At 47.1% G+C, this 17671-nt stretch overlaps 1 protein-coding gene across 11 annotated transcripts in view; it reads left to right on the top strand.

Moving 5' to 3' along the window:
* The window catches only part of LOC142558590 (ferredoxin-fold anticodon-binding domain-containing protein 1 homolog), a 161735-nt gene that overhangs the window by 14090 nt on the left and 129974 nt on the right, over positions 1-17671 (top strand). For all 11 annotated transcript variants that reach the window (XR_012823038.1, XR_012823036.1, XR_012823037.1 and 8 more), the window contains exon 2: positions 2210-2372. Coding sequence is in view for 8 of the 11 variants with exons in the window: in XM_075670736.1 (XP_075526851.1) it covers positions 2210-2372 (163 nt within the window). In the remaining 3 variants the exon portion in view is untranslated. The remainder of the gene's footprint in view (positions 1-2209; positions 2373-17671) is intronic.

The following is a 17671-nucleotide window of genomic DNA, read 5'->3' as shown; positions in this document are numbered from 1 at the left end:
GCCTTGTGGTCTGCGGAATTACTCAGCGATAAAATGAATGATACCTAAATATCCTTATTACAACAAATAGTGTTATCAAGAGCATAATTTCTTTAATGAAGCAAACCATTCTAACCTTCCTGTGACTACTTTCTCAACCAATAGGCCACAATCACACGTGTACTTCTGTCGTGCCTGCGACAACTACCTCTGAGATCATCGCCACTTGTTGATGATGATGGTTTTCATACTAAGGCACATACCCACAATGGCAGATTTGCCAAGAAATGGGGGTAAATTTAAAATAAATTAAGAGATACAAGCCATTATAAGAGCTGTCGCATTTTGTAGCATAGTTGCATGATTTCACATGTGCCAGTTTCTTTTACACCCAAGATGCAGGAATTAAATGGACAAATTTATAGCATTCAATTAATCGCTTCACAAAATATTTGCTTCATATATTGACACGTGCACTTCTTTGTCTTTACCGGGCGACACGTTTCACCGCCTAACAAATGTTATCGCACAGCGCAGGACACGCCTGCATGTATAGAAAGTTTCTGGAATGTTATCGATGGTTCCATCCGCTGTCTGTGACCGAATCTTGTGTAATCTGATTGCATGTGTGCACAACGAGAATAATGTAGAACTTTGCGGAAGGCATGCAGGTCCCATAGATTACTCTAGAACATTCGACGACTGAAGTATAAAAGACCTACAAGTCCGGACGAAAACACTCTGATGCAGATTGCCTGTCAAGCGCCCCATTGACTCGCCGCCGCAAGATGACGAGGATAACGACGCCTTCCTTGGTATATTAAGCGTGGGAGACTTCGCTGAACAGCAACAAGCAGACCTGGAGTTGAAAAACCTCGTTGAGTATTTGGAAGGGTACACCGACATCCCTAGGGCATTTAAGTGAGGATTTTCTTCTTTCTCGCTTCAAAACAGCCTACTCTTAAAAAACTTCTCACCAGTCCGTGCCAACTATCTTCTTGTTGTTCCTTCAGGGCTGCTTCCAGAAGTATTGCACGCCCTACATGACGATCCGACCGCTGGGCACCTCAGATTCTCCCGGACGCTATCGAGGATACAGGAAAGGTATTATTGGCCGCGCCTGACCGCCAACGTCGCCTGTTATATCAGGAAATGCCGAGACTGTCAGCGACGCAAGACACCACCGACAAGGCCAGCGGAATTACTACAGCCAATCGAGCTTCCTTGCCAACCATTTCAGCAGATGGGGATGGATTTGTTGGGACCCTTCCCGACGTCAACAACCGCAAATAAGTGGATTGTCGTGGCAACGGACAACCTCACCCGCTTCGCTGAAACGAAAGCTCTGCCAAAAGGTAGCGCAGCCGAAGTGGCGAAATTCTTTGTCGAGAACATCCTGCTGCAACATGGCGCTCCAGGGGCGACATGTTTTATCGTCTAACAAATGCTATTGCGCAGCGCAAGATGTGCTTGTATGTATCGGAAGTTCTTGAAATGTTATCGTTTGTTCCATCCGCTGTCTGTGACCGAACCTTGCGTAATCTTATTGCATGGGTCCGCAACCCAAATAATGTAGAACTTTGTGGAAGGCACATGGGTCCCAGCGATTACTCTCGAACATTCAGTGACTGATGTATAAAAGCCGATGCACTTGACCCGCTGATCAGATTTTCGGCAATCGCCGACTGTGTTTGCCGCTATCGTTGTGCTTTAAGTGTAGCCTGTCTTTGTGGGCACAGGTTCGCCCAATAAATGTTTTGCCTTTCCTAGTATTGCTACTGTGTTATTCAACGTCACTTCCACGTGACAATATGCACCAAAATGTGCCTTGGATCTGCATATATGATTTTTAACGAAGGCAGTTCAATATGTATTTTTGTCCATTTAATTTAATTTAGGCAGTGTGGCATGAGAATGATTCTTTGAGAAGTGTGCAGCACAGGAACGACTATTTTGCACCCTAGAAATGATTGTAAACAGTTCTGTTCTGACTTCCAACTTACATACAGTGAGTCATCTTTTGCTTGCTTTGGCACAAGGTTATCGACGAAATACTAGCATCTGTTCATAAAATGATTCTATACAACAATGGCATTAAAATGAGTGAGACAGTGTTGAATGCATCATCAGTGCATGTGCAATCTTAATAATGCACCAATATGTCTGCCTGGAATAAACAGTGCAGAGACAAGTGCAGAGCAGTGTAATCATAAAGTGTGCTCCAACGCAGGTGTTCGAGTGCTGACGGACGTGGACGCCCGGTGCCTGCACGAACACCCGTGGGTGTCGCATTGTTGCACAGAGCTGAGTGAAATTGTGTTCAACTTCCCGCATGTTGGTGGGAAAATGAGGATTGGCGACAACCGCAAGCTGCTGCGAGACTTCTTCCTCAGGTGAGAAGGTCACGTGCCTTAAGTCACCTGGACATTGTAGGTGTCTTGCTCTTCAGTGGTGACATGGAAGAAGGTGCAACGGAACAACAAAAGAATTGTGTACAGGCGGGCAACAAAGGACCACACACAGGTACACTACGAAAGTTCGTTCTAAAGCACCGCGAAATGAAGCACGATGAACTCAAAAGGAGCCTCATTTTATAAAACACACATAGTGAACATTCAACGAGGAGGGCGGGCATTCCTGCTTTGTTCTTGAGTTTCTGGTCAGCGTCCGTCTTGCTTGGACATGCCCATCATATTACCTGCATGCTTCACATTTCACTGGTAATCAAGAAACCCGCTCAAAATAGGTCTCGATGATGCACTAAATCTCCTTGGCTGCCAGTGTAAGCAAGATGCAGAGTGAGTAGTATGAGACACTGCCACCACTTAAGCTGGAGCAAAGCTTTCACGCTGTTAAAGATTGAGGTGCATTTCCCACCATAGTCAGCCAGGTCAGCTTTCCTGTCAAGTTCACTCGTGTGTTTGTTTGCATGTTTACACAGTTGGTCTCTACTGCGCAATGCTGAACAATGAAGAATAGGCTGCAACTGCAGAGGGAATGCTTTGAAGCAATTAAAGAGAAAAAATTTTCCCTCAGAATGTGTCTCTTTTCATAAGGCTTCCTCGCCATGTGGCGAACCTTCCGAAAGAGGAAGGTTTGTGTTTGACATTCATACGAAGATGGCTTCTGAGCTTGTATGTTGGGGCAAGATGGGTGTTCAGAACCAGAGTGAGTGCCTGGATGGCCATCTAGAAGGTAGGACTATACACGGTAGCTAACATATTGCTGCGTCCTTTTGAGCAGGTTTTATTCACTTTACAAGCACTAGAACATGACTTAGCTGGTATTTACTGCATGACATGTTAACCCCATGTTTCTTTCGCTGTTCTAATTTTTTAGCAGTTAACATGTCATGATGTTTCACTGAGTCCATTCATTCGGTGAATGTGCAGTCATCTCTTCTTTCGTCCAATTCTTCGCGCCGTTTTATTCCCTTCGTTATGAACCAACCAGCCCAATTCAGCACACTCCTGCAGCATCGCTTGTTGCCATCCTGGAGGCACGCTGCCACGAGGGTGTCCTCACCTTCCCTTGCAGAGTGAGGCCATTGGTAGGTTTCAGAACATTGAACGTGCCACAACAAGGAGTCAAGTGACCGTTTCATTCATCGTACCAGCTCTGATGTGCTTGAAGGACAAAGCTCCAACAGAATCAAAGTGGCTGTCTGCAATGGCATAAGCGATCGCCTATTGGGCCTCTTAGATTACGCTCCAGCAGCCAGTCGGCAGTGCGCGGGCTGCCCAAGATGTCTGCTGAGCATTTTTTTTTCTCTGGCAGCTTCCATGCCAGAAGCTCCATGCAGTAGTCCGAGCACTGCCGGAATCGTGTTAATTTTTTCTCCTTCGGTAGGCCGCCTGTGGGTTTGCCGTGCTGCTGGAACGCTTTTGCTCTGGCAGCGAGCTGAGGCAGGCTTTCTTTTTTCTTTTGTGTCGTCTGCTCGTCGATTTTTGAAGCAGAAGTTTTGCGCTTGTTTTGGCAGTCTCCTTTGGTTTACAGCTTTCCAACTGTTGTACATTTCACGCATGGTCATCTTTTTCCTGCTGTGTCATCATACCTTGTGTCACAGAAAGCTGTAATTAACGGGGCACAAATTGCATTTCGCCCGCTCATAAGTAAGGAGCGGCTGTCTAGTACTCGATGGCAATCCCATCTATGCATCTCAAAGGTAAGACATTCCAATGTAGTGCGAAAAATTTTTGCCTCATCATGTCTCATTTGTGCCTTCGCGCAGGAGGCACACATACCACTTTTGTCGAACAAGGTTGAAATGCAGGCCTTTCAGGCAGCACAGAGGCTGTCGCAGGTGATGACTAAGTGTTGTAGCCATCACAAGAAACATCCTGTGCAGCACAAGAATCTTAAAATAAACAACTGTGGCCTCGTCCCAGAGTTCCTTTTTTAATAGAGCTGAAGAAACGTTTCAAACAACACAGAAGAAATTGAAATCGAAGCATTAAAGAGGGACAAAAGCTGGTGGCTTCAATGAACGGCGATCTTGGAATCCATCAGACCGCAAGCCAGGTGGAAAACAAGTTGCGCATGCTGAAGCGTGCATATCTGAAACTCAGAAACCACAACATTTGCACAGGGAATGACCACAATGTCATAGATTTTTGAGGAGTCCCCTGTGTGCTAAATTGTGGCAGTGCTCCGGAATGTTTTTTATCATTTTTCGTGTTTTCATTAGGCTAGTGAGATGGTCACCATGCATTTCCTTTCTATATTTTGGGCCCCATAGGCCCCAAAATATGCTTGGTACCCATGGGCCCCGGGTGCCAGGTGCCAGTTGGGAGGGGGGGTGTCGTATATATATATAAACCCCACTCTTTCTGCCAGCTTGACTGGGTGTGAATGGTAAAGAGTGCACTGATAACCAGCAGCCCGAGCTAATGTTCCCGATGTACTAGATATGTAGTGCAGCAGAATTGTCGGCTGCTACTTTATCAACATCTTACGTAATAAGTGAACGAATATGCGGGCTAAAAAATTTACTTCGCTAAGTGTTCACTAAGCTACTCGCCTTAGCGGAACGTTTCATGTGCGGTGCGCTTGTGGGGTGCGCTCGATACTCATGCATCTCTAAATACACAGTCTAGCGATGTGGCTCTTGGGTCCCTCTTCCCTTCAGTCTGCGCTATCTTAAAATAGGATGTAGTGAGTACTTGTTTAATTGGGAATTACAGAGGAAACATTGCAGTTCGGGAATTGAGGACCCGAAGTCGTATTAACTCGGCAAAAACTTCTTCCATAAACAAAATCGTTTTGGGTGCTAGAGCCTGCAGTACTTTGGCACTGCGGTCACCCCAGTATGACAGTACTGAAAGAAATATGAAATAGTGCATCAGTGATGTGGATCCCTCTATCCTATCAATTGCGAGTGCAGACAAACAGTATAGTGCAAGCTTTCACTGGTACTGGTTTTATGGCCGCCTTCTCTCTTTCTTTTTTTTTTTTTTTTGCGTGTTGACATCAGGAATCGACGCGAAGTGTGCTCTCTTCCGTTCCCAACCTTCTGGCGGTACCACAGCTTGGATAATCACGTTTGACAATAGCAGCAAATAAAGACTTTATGGATCAGAATGAAGAGAACTTCTAATTGTCATAGCATTGGCGCCTGCGCACTAAGGAAGCAGGTGGATTTTTCTAATAGGATGGGGAGATCAGTGTCACTGACATGCTATTTAATTTTCATTTGGGTTCAGGGCAGCACACAATCAAAATACTGCACACCATTGTACCTACGACAATTTTTGTGAAGGTGTTGTTGGGCAATATATGACTGTTGGGCTTCAATTTTGTAAATGCAATATTACCTCTAAATCGCTAATTAAAGCTTTATTAAAATATTTTGGTTACTTGTGAGCCATATTCTCCACGAGGCCACATTTGTATTGACCGCCAAACCTTGCAGCCCGACGACATCATCATCATCATCATCATATTTTATATCCACTTGTTAATGTGATGTGGCTGAGAATTTTGAGGAGCTGGTCTTGTATCAAATGATGAACGTACTTCGCATTCGCTGCTCCACCATTCAGTTTCTTCCTGACAATATCGTCACATTTACCAAAGAAGAGCTCAACGAAATTTCCCTTGTTTTCCCTTGTGGCACTGTTAGTATCATGGCCCCTCTGAGCAATTCCTTGAACGGCAGTGAATTGCTAAATATTTGACGCTTTTGCTTTATAGAGGCAATTTTCTTGCACCTCCCTGGAGTATAGGCATCGCTGAGATGTGTTGCAACTGGCTTGCTCTGTCCTCCCGACTTCATTCGCGTGTAGGAAACCCACAACGTCTGACAAGGCTTATGCACGAGTTAGTTTTCATGCTTTCTGAAACCAACATCTTTTTCTAGGGCTATTTTCCAGTTACTGTATCTACCATTGACAAATGCAGATTTCGCATTGGTACCGGTTGAAAACATTGTGCAAGGGTAACCGAAATATGCGTCAGCTTGCGCGTTGTACTCCAATCAAGGAAATAGGGAGTACCAGTTCGACTGGAAGCTTCTGTTCAATTTGCCATACTTCTTACATGGAATTGGGTTCAGTATTAGCTGTGTGGGTGACTCTGTCTTAAATTTTGAAGTGTCCAACTGGCCTGCATGTTCGACATCCATATCTGAGGCAGTGAATTCAGTCGCAGAATCAGGTCCATCCCGTGTTGCACACGATGTGGGAAACTCGTTGCGCTCACTGTCCATTTGCACCAATGAGGACAGACGTAAAAGCGTCGTCAGAAGTGATGATGTACGCAATCTCTTCAAGCAGAATCAAAACGGAACGCTGAGAAGGATTTCTTTGTTCATTGAGTGTTTTTGAATCTCCCATTGTTGAAGCAAAAAGATCTGTGGAGATGCATTGTTGCTTGGCCCGCTTGGTTGCACTTGAAAACAAGTCTCCAATGGATCTTTTCTGTGACATCCTGAGGCAACCCAAAGGTCCTGTAGCGTTGACCACATGTTGAGGGCTGTTCCGGTAGTGAGATGGGCTGGTGTTTCCGCCCACGACACGAGCACTGCGTGCGAGTGAGCAAACGAACTGGCTGAAGTGGTTGGTGCCACCGCTACAGTGGACTAGAAAGCTAGAAGGGGTCAGTGCAATGAGGGGAACGGCTGTGCTGCATCGTGTATGGTGCGCCCAGGGGCAATCGTAGCTGCGACGCTCTCATCGCCCACTACTGATGCTCCTGTTACGTCTCAGTACGGCAAAGAGTATTTCTTTAGGTGTTTACCAAAGGCAACCCACCAAAGGCAACCCAAAGACAACCCACCGACAGGTCAAGCAAGGACCCTCTACCTGAAAATGACAAGCTGAAGTAATACATGAAGGGGGCGCAAGTCGACAAATTCCTCTAGACTATTCTCTCTTCTGTTATCGTCATGGGTGCCACTGGTACTGTATAAATCTCTATAGAACTCCTCAGCCACTTGAACTATCTCATCCATATTAGTAATGATATTGCCAGCTTTGTCTCTTAACGCATACATCTGATTCTTGACAATTCCTAGCTTCTTCTTCACTGCTTTTAGGCTTCCTCCATTCCTGAGAGCATGTTCAATTCTATCCATATTATACTTCCTTGTGTTAGCTGTCTTACGCTTGTTGATTAACTTCGAAAGTTCTGCCAGTTCTATTCTAGCTGTAGGGTTAGAGGCTTTCATACATTGGCCTTTCTTGAGATCTTTCGTCTCCTGGGATAGCTTACTGGTATCCTATCTAACAGAGTTACCACTGACTTCTATTGCACACTCCTTAATGATGCCCACAAGATTGTTGTTTATTGCTTCAACACTAAGGTCCTCTTCCTGAGTTAAAGCCGAATACCTGTTCTGTAGCTTGATCCGGAATTTCTCTATTTGCCTTCTTACCGCTAACTCATTGATTGGCTTCTTATGTACCACTTTCGTATGTTCCCCCCCCAAGTCTAGGCTAATTCGAGCTCTCACCATCCTACGGACATTGCAGCGCACCTTGTCGAGCGTGTCCACATCTTGTATGATGTCAGGGTTAGTGCAGAGTATAAAGTCTATTTCATTTCTAGTCTCGCCATTCGGGCTCCTCCACGTCCACTTTTGGCTATTCCGCTTGCGAAAGAAGGTATTCATTATCCGCATATTATTCTGTTCCGCAATGTCTACTAATAGCTCTACGCTGCTATTCCTAGTACCTATGCCATATTCCCCCACCGACTTGTCTCCAGCCTGCTTTTTGCCTGCCCTGTCATTGAAATCACCCATCAGTATAGTGTATTTTGTTTTGACTTTACCCATCACCGATTCCACATTTTCATAGAAGCTTTCGACTTCCTGGCCATCATGATTGGATGTAGGGGCATAGACCTGTACAACCTTCAATTTGTACCCCTTATTAAGTTTCACAAGACCTGCCACCCTCTCTATACAGTCATCACTAGCCTAAGGCAGACGAGAGGATTAGAAGCGGAAACATTTCGTTCAGAGAGGCTGATGTGAACTCAAGATGTTTGATATCCTCCTAGATGGAGTGGCCTTCCGTAGCTGAAGCCAGTGTACATAATGTAAACAAACCCTTTTAAAGTGAACATTTGTTTCTCTACAATAGCAGCTTGGGCTTGTTGGTTTTCCATCGTGGTGTTAACAGTGCAAAACGTGGACGGGACACGAGATGACAAGACGACGCCACAAGCGCTGTTCTTTCCCTCTTCCTTCGACTTTCCCACTGCTGCTACTGCTTCTGCTGCTGTCAGGCACACCGCGTCAGTGGGTGGTTCAAAGCATGTGTATACATAACAAGAGCGTGGCAGAGAAGACAGGCGACGCGAGAAACTCGATTGGACCTTTGCACCACATCGAATGTGCACATTACCCTCTGCAGCTTTCTGGGCGTCGCCACATTAGCCTCTTGACAGCCATAATTATTCTTTACCACCTGCAAAAGCATTGCAGAAACTGTAGCGCTTAACCTTCTACTAATGTGCGAGTCCAGAGGGTAGCGAGATAGAATGGTAGACAGGAGGGGAAGAGGAAGCAGAGGTAGGGTAGAACAGACGCAGTCGCTAAACCACCCTTCGCTTGCAGTTCCCATTCAACGGGAAAAGAGGGGGAATAGGGAAAAGGTGATATGAGAAGGCAATAAAATGCTACTACTATAGACACAACAGCGATTGTGGGGAAACAGGTTAAATTTAAGTTCAAGGTACATTATGCTACGTTTCTGCAATTTCTGGAAAATAAGCACCATGGAAATATTTCAAACGGACAAATTATGCAGGGCGTGCAGAAAAAGAGCCGCATTAATTAATGCACACCACCGGGTCTAGGCGACACCACGCAAGCGGTCGCACGTCATATCAACACTTATGTGCCCGCCAGGGCAGCTTTGTGGCTATGTCATTGCTCGAGGCCGTGGATTTGATCCCGACCGCAGCATCAGCATTTCGACAGGGGCGAAATAAGAAGTGCTCATGCACTTAAATTTAGGGACACATTAAGGACACCATGGTGTCAAAATTAATCCGGAGTCCGCCACTACGGCGTGCCTCATTGTGGTTTTCACATGTACAGCCTCATAATTAAATTAAACTGCCATGTTGTCCTGTACAATGTGAAGAAATGACAATACTCAACCCTCTCAGAGGTTATAAAAAGTGGTGCGCAACAGTGTCTCAAGCAAACACCTCTCTCTCTGTGTTCATTGTGCTACGCAGATAAACGGTAGGGGTGCATGCAAGGTAACATTTAACATCAGCTCAGCTCTCACGTTGGACTGAATGTTGAAGAAATGAAGCATTCGCCATCAACATCACCGCTAATTATTGTTAATGAAAGCAAACAGCACAGAAAGGTTTGCTTACATAAATTCCCACAATACGTAGGATCTGCATGATTTTTTCTTGATTCCTAGTATCGGACGTACTCGTTGATGGGCTTGTGGATTCCTGGCCGAAACACCACTTCGAGCCTCAACGCTCCCGAGTGTGTCGGCATACGGCGGGCGTCTTTTGTGCCGAGACTCATGCCCGTCATGGTGCTGAGGGTAGCAAAATGCACATATTCTGCGTGAAGTTCTATCAGCATGTGTATTGTGGTACACCTGTGCAGGTGTGTATGACCCTCGAGCTTGCTTTGCTTAAAAGAGTTCGTGCTGTCACGAGTACTGCGAGAAACTAGCAACATTTGTGCCATGTAGTAGTGACAGTGAAGAAGGCAGCAAAACTGTGATTATAGAAACTAGCGTTTTATTGGGCGAACTTGTGCCCTCAAAAGCAGGTTACACAAAAGAACAACGATAGCGGCGAACACACTCGGCGATCGTCGAAAATCTGATCAGCGGGTCAAGCACGTCGGATTTTATACAGCAGTCGTCGAATGTTCCAGACTAATCGCTGGGACCTGCGTGTGTTCCACAAAGTTCTACACCATTCACGTCATGCGATGAAATCAGATAACACAAGGTTGGGCGACAAGAGACGGCGGATAGAAGCATCGATAACATTCCAGAAACTTACGATACATGCAGGCGCGTCCCGCACTGTGCAATAACATTTATTAGGCGGCTAAACGTGGTCGCCCGATAAAAATAGGCATGTGCACGTGTCAATACTCCCCATCTTAAAAAAAAAAGCATCGACTCGATGTGCAAACAAACGAAAGTAATAAAGAAAAACACCCGTAGCAAAGAAACAACAAAACAAGGAAGTTCGTCAGCGGGTGTAAAAGGGTTTAAGACGCACCATGTGGACAACTTCAGGTCGTGCACGGCACCACTGTGAATGCGAAATGCTGTCTGGCATGACCAGTGCGCCAATACGTCGAATGACCTTGCAGGGTCTGAAATAGCATCGCAGTAGTTTCTCACTGAGACCTCGTCGGCGTATCGGGGTCCAAACCCAAACACGGTCACCGGGCTGGTACTCGACGAAGCGTCGTCGGAGGTAGTAGTATCGGCTGTCGGCACGCTGCTGGTTCTTGATCCGTAGGCGGCCGAGCTGTCAGGCTTCTTCGGCGTGCTGAAGGTAGCGACGTCAACATTCTCTTCGTCAGTGACATGCGGCAGCATGGCGTCAAGCATCGTCATCGGGTTCCTGCCGTAAACCGGCTTAAACGGCGTTATCTGTGTTGTTTCTTGCACTGCCGTGTTGTAAGCAAAAATTACATACGGCAGGACCGCGTCCCACGTCTTGTGCTCGACATCGACGTACACTGCTAGCATGTCGGCGAGGGTCTTGTTCAGGCGCTCCGTGAGACCATTCGTCTGCGGGTGGTAGGCAGTTGTCCTCTTATGGCTTGTCTGGCTGTATTGCAGAATGGCTTGGATGAGCTCTGCTATAAAGGCTCTTCCTCTGTTGGTGGTGAGGACTTCTGGGGCACCATGTCACAGCAGGATGTTCTCGACAAAAAATTTCGCCACTTCGGCTGCGCTGCCTTTCGGTAGAGCTTTAGTTTCAGTGAAGCGGGGTGACATAGTCCGCCGCCACGACGATCCACTTATTTCCGGTTGTTGATGCCAGAAATGCAAATTCATCCGCATCTGCTGAAATGGTCGGCAAGGCGGTTTGAACGGCTGTAGTAATCCTGCTGGCCTTGTCGGTGGTGTCTTGCGTCTCTGACAGTCTCGACATGTCTTGACGTAACGGGCGACGTCGGCGGTTAGACGTGGCCAGTAATATCTTTCCTGTACTCTCGACACCGTTCGGGAGAATCTGAGGTGCCCAGTGGTTGGATCGTCATGTAGACCGTGGAGTACTTCTGGACGCAGCTGTGACGGAGCAACAAGAAGGTAGCTGGCACGGACTGGTGAGAAGTTCTTCACGAGCAGGTTGTTTTGTAACAAGAACGAAGACAATCCGTGCTTAAATGCCCTGGGGACTACGTCGATGTTCCTTTCCAAATACTCGACGAGGGCTTTGAGCTTCGGGTCTGCTCGTTGCTGTTTAGTGAAGTCTTACGTGCTTATTATTCCGAGGAAGGGGTCGTCCTCATCGTCTTGTGGCGGGGGATCGATGGGGGCGCGTTATAGGCAGTCGGCGTCAGAGTGTTTTCGTCCGGACTTGTAGATTACCGTGACGTCATATTCTTGCAGTCTGAGCCTCCACCTCGCCAGCCATCCTGAAAGGTCCTTCAAGTTAGCTAGCCGACACAACGCATGATGGTCGCTGACGACTTTGGATGGCCTCTCATATAGGTAAGGGCGGAATTTTGTTGTAGCCTAAATGATGGCGAGGCATTCCTTTTCAGTCGTAGAATAATTTCCTTCCGCTTTTGACAGCAACCGGCTCGCATATCACCCATTCATGGCCGTGTTTCTTCTAGACTAGGACGGCACCGAGGCCTAGGCTACTGGCATCAGTGTGGATTTCGGTATCGGCGCCTTCGTCGAAATGTGCAAGTACCGGCGATGACTGCATGCATTGTTTTAGTTCTTGAAATGCGTCTGCCTGCGGCGTTGGCCACTTGAACTCGACATCAGATTTGGTTAGATGCCATAGCAGCTCAGCGATGCGTGAAAAGTCCTTGACAAAGCGCCTGTAGTAGGCACACATGCCAAGGAATCTACGCACTGCTTTCTTGTCGATGGGCTACGGGAACTTCGCGCTGGCAGCTGTGTTCTGCGAGTCGGGCGTAATCCGGATTTAGTGATGACGTGGCCTAGGAACAGAAGCTCATCGTAAGCGAAGTGGCACTTTTCCAGCTTCAGAGTGAGCCCTGATGATTTGGTGGCCTCTAATACTGTCGCAAGCCACCTAAGATGGTCGTAGGAATTTCCGGCGAAGACAACAACGTCATCCAAGTAAACAAGACACGTCTGCCACTTCAATCCTGCTAAAACCGTGTCCATGACGCACTGAGACGTTGCAGGCATTGAGCACAGTCTGATTGGCATTACCTTGAGCTCGTGGAAGCCGTCTGGCGTGATGAAGGCGGTCTTTTCGCGATCTCTCTCGTCAACTTCTATTTGCTGGTAGCTAGACTTGAGGTGCAACGACGAGAAGTATTTAGCATTGCAGAGCCGATCCAATGCGTTGTCCATCCGTGGAAGAGGGTATACGTCCTTCTTCGTGATCTTGTTCATGCAGTCGACGATAATCGATGCAGAAACGCAGGGTTCCGTCCTTTTTCTTCACCAGGACAACAGGAGTTGCCCACGGGCTTTTCAGCTGCTGGATGATGTCGTCGCGGAGCATTTAGTCGACTTGTTGCTTCACGTTCTCGCGTCTATACTCGGTATGGGCTCTGGCGGAGTGGTTGAGCGCACTCTTCGGTTATTATGTGATGCTTTGCAACTGATGTTTGCCGAATCCTCGATGACGTCTAAAAGCAGTCTTTGTGTCGTCAGAGAAGACTTCTCAGCTGTTGCTGCTTGCTCATGGGGAGACTTGGATTTACGTCGAAATCTGGTTCGGGGACTATGGTCGGCGGGGTAGATGTGGCAGAATCTGAGAGGACAAAGGCATTGCTCGTTTCCACAATTTCTTCGATGTACGCAGTTGTCGTGCCCTTGCTGATGTGCTTGAACTCTTGGATGAAGTTGGTTAGCATCAATTCCGCTTTCCCTCCGTGGAGTCGAGCGAGCCCTCTTGCGACGCAAATTTCACGATCGAGTGGTAGATGCTGGTCGCCCTCGATGACGCCCTCTACGTCAGCTGGTGTTTCGATGCCGACGTAAATAACAATGCTTGAGAGCGGCGGGATGCTCACTTGATCTTCGAGCACACTCAAGTTGTGGTGACCACGAGAGCTCTTCGGTGGTATCGCTTGATGTTGCGACAGCGTTATCGATTTCAACTTCAGGTTGATGATTGCACCGTGTTGGTTCAGGAAGTCCATGTCAAGAATAACGTCTCGTGAACACTGTTGGAGGATAACGAAGGTGGTAGGGTCGGTCCGGTCATGAACGGTAATTCTTGCCGTGCACATTCTAATCCGCGTTATGAGGTGTCCTCCAGCAGTGCGAATTTGGGGGCCCTCCCACGCAGTCTGAACCTTCTTCAACTGGGCAGCGATGTGTCCACTCATGACGGAGTAATCGACCCCTGTATCGACTAAGGCAGTGACTGCGTGGCCGTCCAGAAGCATGTCGAGGTCGGTGGTTCTTTGTCTTGCGTTAGAGTTAGGTCTTGGCGTCGGATCACGGCTGCGTCGCATTGACCTGTGGTTGGTACGTGGCGTCGTCAGGTGGTCTTTGTCATGAGGTGGTCTTTGTCTTTGTCATGTCATGAGGGCGTTTACTTTCCCTCAGGCGCTGTGCGTTGACGGCGAAGCCTCGCAATCTTAGGTCGCGGTATGGGCATCGGCGGTACACATGGCTGCCTTCGCCGCAGTGGTAGCAGAGCGGGCAGTGATCGGGGGCGCGCCAAATGTCTGTCTTCCTCGCGTAGGTGCGCTGGGCGATGGGTGGTCATGCTAGCGGCGGCGGACTACGGAATTGCGGTGTTACAGGGCCCTGGCGCGGTCACGGAGGGGGACCTTGACGGCGTGCGACGGCGGCGTAAGTCATCGCTTCTGGCTGTGGCTGCGTTAAATGTGGTTGCACCTCAGGAACTCCAAGCGATCGGTGCATCTCTTCTTTCACGATGTCGGCAATCGAGGCCACTTGAGGTTGCGACGATGGCAAGACCTTGCGCAGTTCTTCGCGCACAATGGCCCTGATGGTCTCGCACAGATCGTCCGTGGCCAGTGATTGAATTTCGGCATAGCTTGTTGGTTTGGTGTGTCGGCCGAATTGCCGGTTCCACAATTCCAGTGTCTTCTCGATGCTTGTCGCCTCACGAAGGAACTCGTCGACGGTCTTCGGTGGGCTTCTTACCATTGCGGCGAAAAGTTCCTCCTTTACACCACGCATCAGTAGGTGTACTTTCTTCTCCTCAGACATATCTGGGTCGGCGTGGCGGAAAAGACGGCTCATTTCCTCAGTGAAGATAGTGATCGTCTCATTCGGCAGCTGCGCTCTGGTCTCCAGTAGAGCTTGGGTTCGCTCTTTTCGCATGACGCTTGTAAATGTTTGCAGGAAGCCGCTTCGGAAGAGGTCCTACATCGTCAAGGTGGCTTCTCGATTTTCAAACCACGTCCTAGCGGCGTCCTCCAATGCGAAATGGACATGTCGTAGCTTGTCGTCGCTTTCCCAGCTGTTAAATGTAGCGACACTCTCATACGTTTCCAGCCAGCTTTCCGGGTCCTTAAATGTGGAACCGCGGAACGTCGGTAGTTCCCTGGGCTAGAGGGGGGGGGGGGGGCTGTAGCATGATGGGGGACGCTGGGGCTGCCATTGGGGTTGCCTTGGTCACAATCTTCTTGGTCTTCTCCGGTAGAAGTCCATGCTCCGGGGGCAGCTGTTGAAGATGGCGGCTTGCTCGATGGTCCGGTACTACGATGGTGTTCTCTTTGTGGTCCAGGCTTGGATCACGACTTGTCGGGGGCGTCCAGTACACGAACAAAAAGCCCCTCCACCAGATGTCACGTGGTGGTGACGTTGAAGAACACAGTAGAAATACTGTGAAGGACTAAACTAACTTTTATTGGGCGAACCTGTGCCCACAAAAACAGGGTACACTTATAGCACAACGATAGCGGCGAACACGGTCGGCGATCGTCGAAAATCTGATCAGCGGGTCCAGCGCGTCGGCTTTTATACAGCAGTCATCAAATGTTCCAGACAAATCGTTGGGACCCGCGTGCCTTCCAGAAAGTTCTACACCATTCGCGTCACGCGATGAAATAATATAACACAAGCCAACAGACAGCGGATAGAAGCATCGATAACATTCCAGAAACTTCGGATACATGCAGGCGCGTCCCACGTTGTGCGATAAGATTTGTTAGGCGGCGAAACATGGTCGCCCGATAAATATAAGTACATGTGTACATATATAAGTACATATATATATATATATATATATATATATATATATATATATATATATATAATATATTGTGTCGTCACTTCTTCGTAAAGAATAATAATTAAGTGCTGAAATCGCGCACTGAAAGTGTGCGATTTCAGCAGCTAGAGTTCAGGATCGCAGTCAGCACAGGCTGACTGGCGATCCTGAACTCTAGCTCCTTTGCCCAACTATCCATCATTATCTTTGTCTTCTGCATAATAATCTTCAACCCCACTCCTACATAAGGTCCTCAATCATTTGTTGTAACTCGTCTGCAGTATTGTTGAATAGAACAATGTTATCAGCAAACCGAAGGTTGCTGAGGTATTCCCCGTCGATCCTTGCTCCTAAGCCTTCCCAGTTTAATAGCTTGAATACTTCTTCCAAGCGCGCAGTGAATAGCATTGGAGAAATTCTGTCTTCCTGTCTGACCCATTTCTTTATAGGTATCTTGCTACTTTTCTTGTGCAGAATTAAGGTAGCTTTGGAATCTCTGTAGGTATTTTCTAGGATATTTACGTAAGCAGTCTGTACTCCTTGATTACGTAATGCCTCTATGACTGCTGGTATCTCTGCTGAATCAAATACCTTTTCGTAATCTATGAAAGCCATATAGAGAGGCTTATTGTACTCTGCGGATTTCTCGATAACGTGATTAATGATACGGATGTGATCCATTGTAGGGTATCCCTTCCTGAAGCCAGCCTGTTCCCTTGGTTGACTAAAGTCCAGTGTTGCCCTTATTCTATCTGAGATTATTTTGGTGAATATTTTATGTAATACTGGGAGTAAGCTAATGGACCTCTAATTTTTCAATTCTTTAACGCGTCCTTTTTGTGGTTTAGTATAATGATGGCATTCTTCCAGTTTTCTGGGACCCTTGCAGCTGATAGACGCTTCGTATAGAAAACTGCCAGTTTTCCAAGCATTATGCCTCCTCCGTCTTTGATTAGATCTACTGTCATTCCATCTTCTCCTGCCACTCTTTCTCATTTCATGTTTTGCAAGGTCCTTCTGACCTCATCGCTAGTTATAGGAGGAGTCTGCAACCTGTTCATTACTACTTCGAATGGGGGTATCGTGGCTCCTCTGGGTACTGTACAGGTCAGTATATAATTATTCCGCTTCTTTTACTATACCTTCAGGATTACTGATATTACCTTGCTTATCTTTCAGTGCATACATGTTTGTTTGTCCTATGCCAAGTTTCTTTCTCACTGATTTCAGGCTGCATTCATTTTCTATGTCTTCTTCAGTCTTTCTCACATTATAGTTTTGAATATCACTTATTTTTGCCTTTTTGATCAGTTTTGACAGTTCTGAGAATTCTATCTTATTTCTTGAGTTTGACACTTTCATTCTTTGTCGTTTCTTTATTAGGTCCTTTGTGACTTAGGAGAGCTTGCCTACTGGTTGCCTTGGGTCCTTGCCTCCCACTTTAATAGCTGCCTCAGTAGCCATTCTAGCTACGGTTTCATTCATTCTCTCTGTCATCTTCATCTCTCTATTCTAGGGCTGCATATGTGTTTGCACGTACCAACCTGAATTCTGCTTTTACCCTTACTACCTCTAGGTTGACCTGTTCCTTCTTGACCAATTTTACTCTTTCTCTCTTTAAATTGGGGTGAATCCTAGCCCTCACTAGCCTATGGTCACTGCACTTTATCCTACCTATCACTTCTACATCCTGCACTATGGTGGGATCAGCACAAAGTATGAAATTAATTTCATTTCTTGTTTCACCGTGAAGGCCTTTCCAGGTCCACTTTCTGTTGCTACGATTCCTGAAAAAGGTGTTCATTATTCGCAGCTTATTCCTTTCTGCGAA

The sequence above is a fragment of the Dermacentor variabilis genome, chromosome 9 (genome assembly GCF_050947875.1).
Source record: "Dermacentor variabilis isolate Ectoservices chromosome 9, ASM5094787v1, whole genome shotgun sequence".
In the NCBI taxonomy this organism is placed as follows: Eukaryota; Metazoa; Arthropoda; class Arachnida; order Ixodida; family Ixodidae; genus Dermacentor; species Dermacentor variabilis.
Note: the sequence above shows the minus strand (reverse complement) of the source record. Positions and strands in the feature narration are given on the sequence as shown.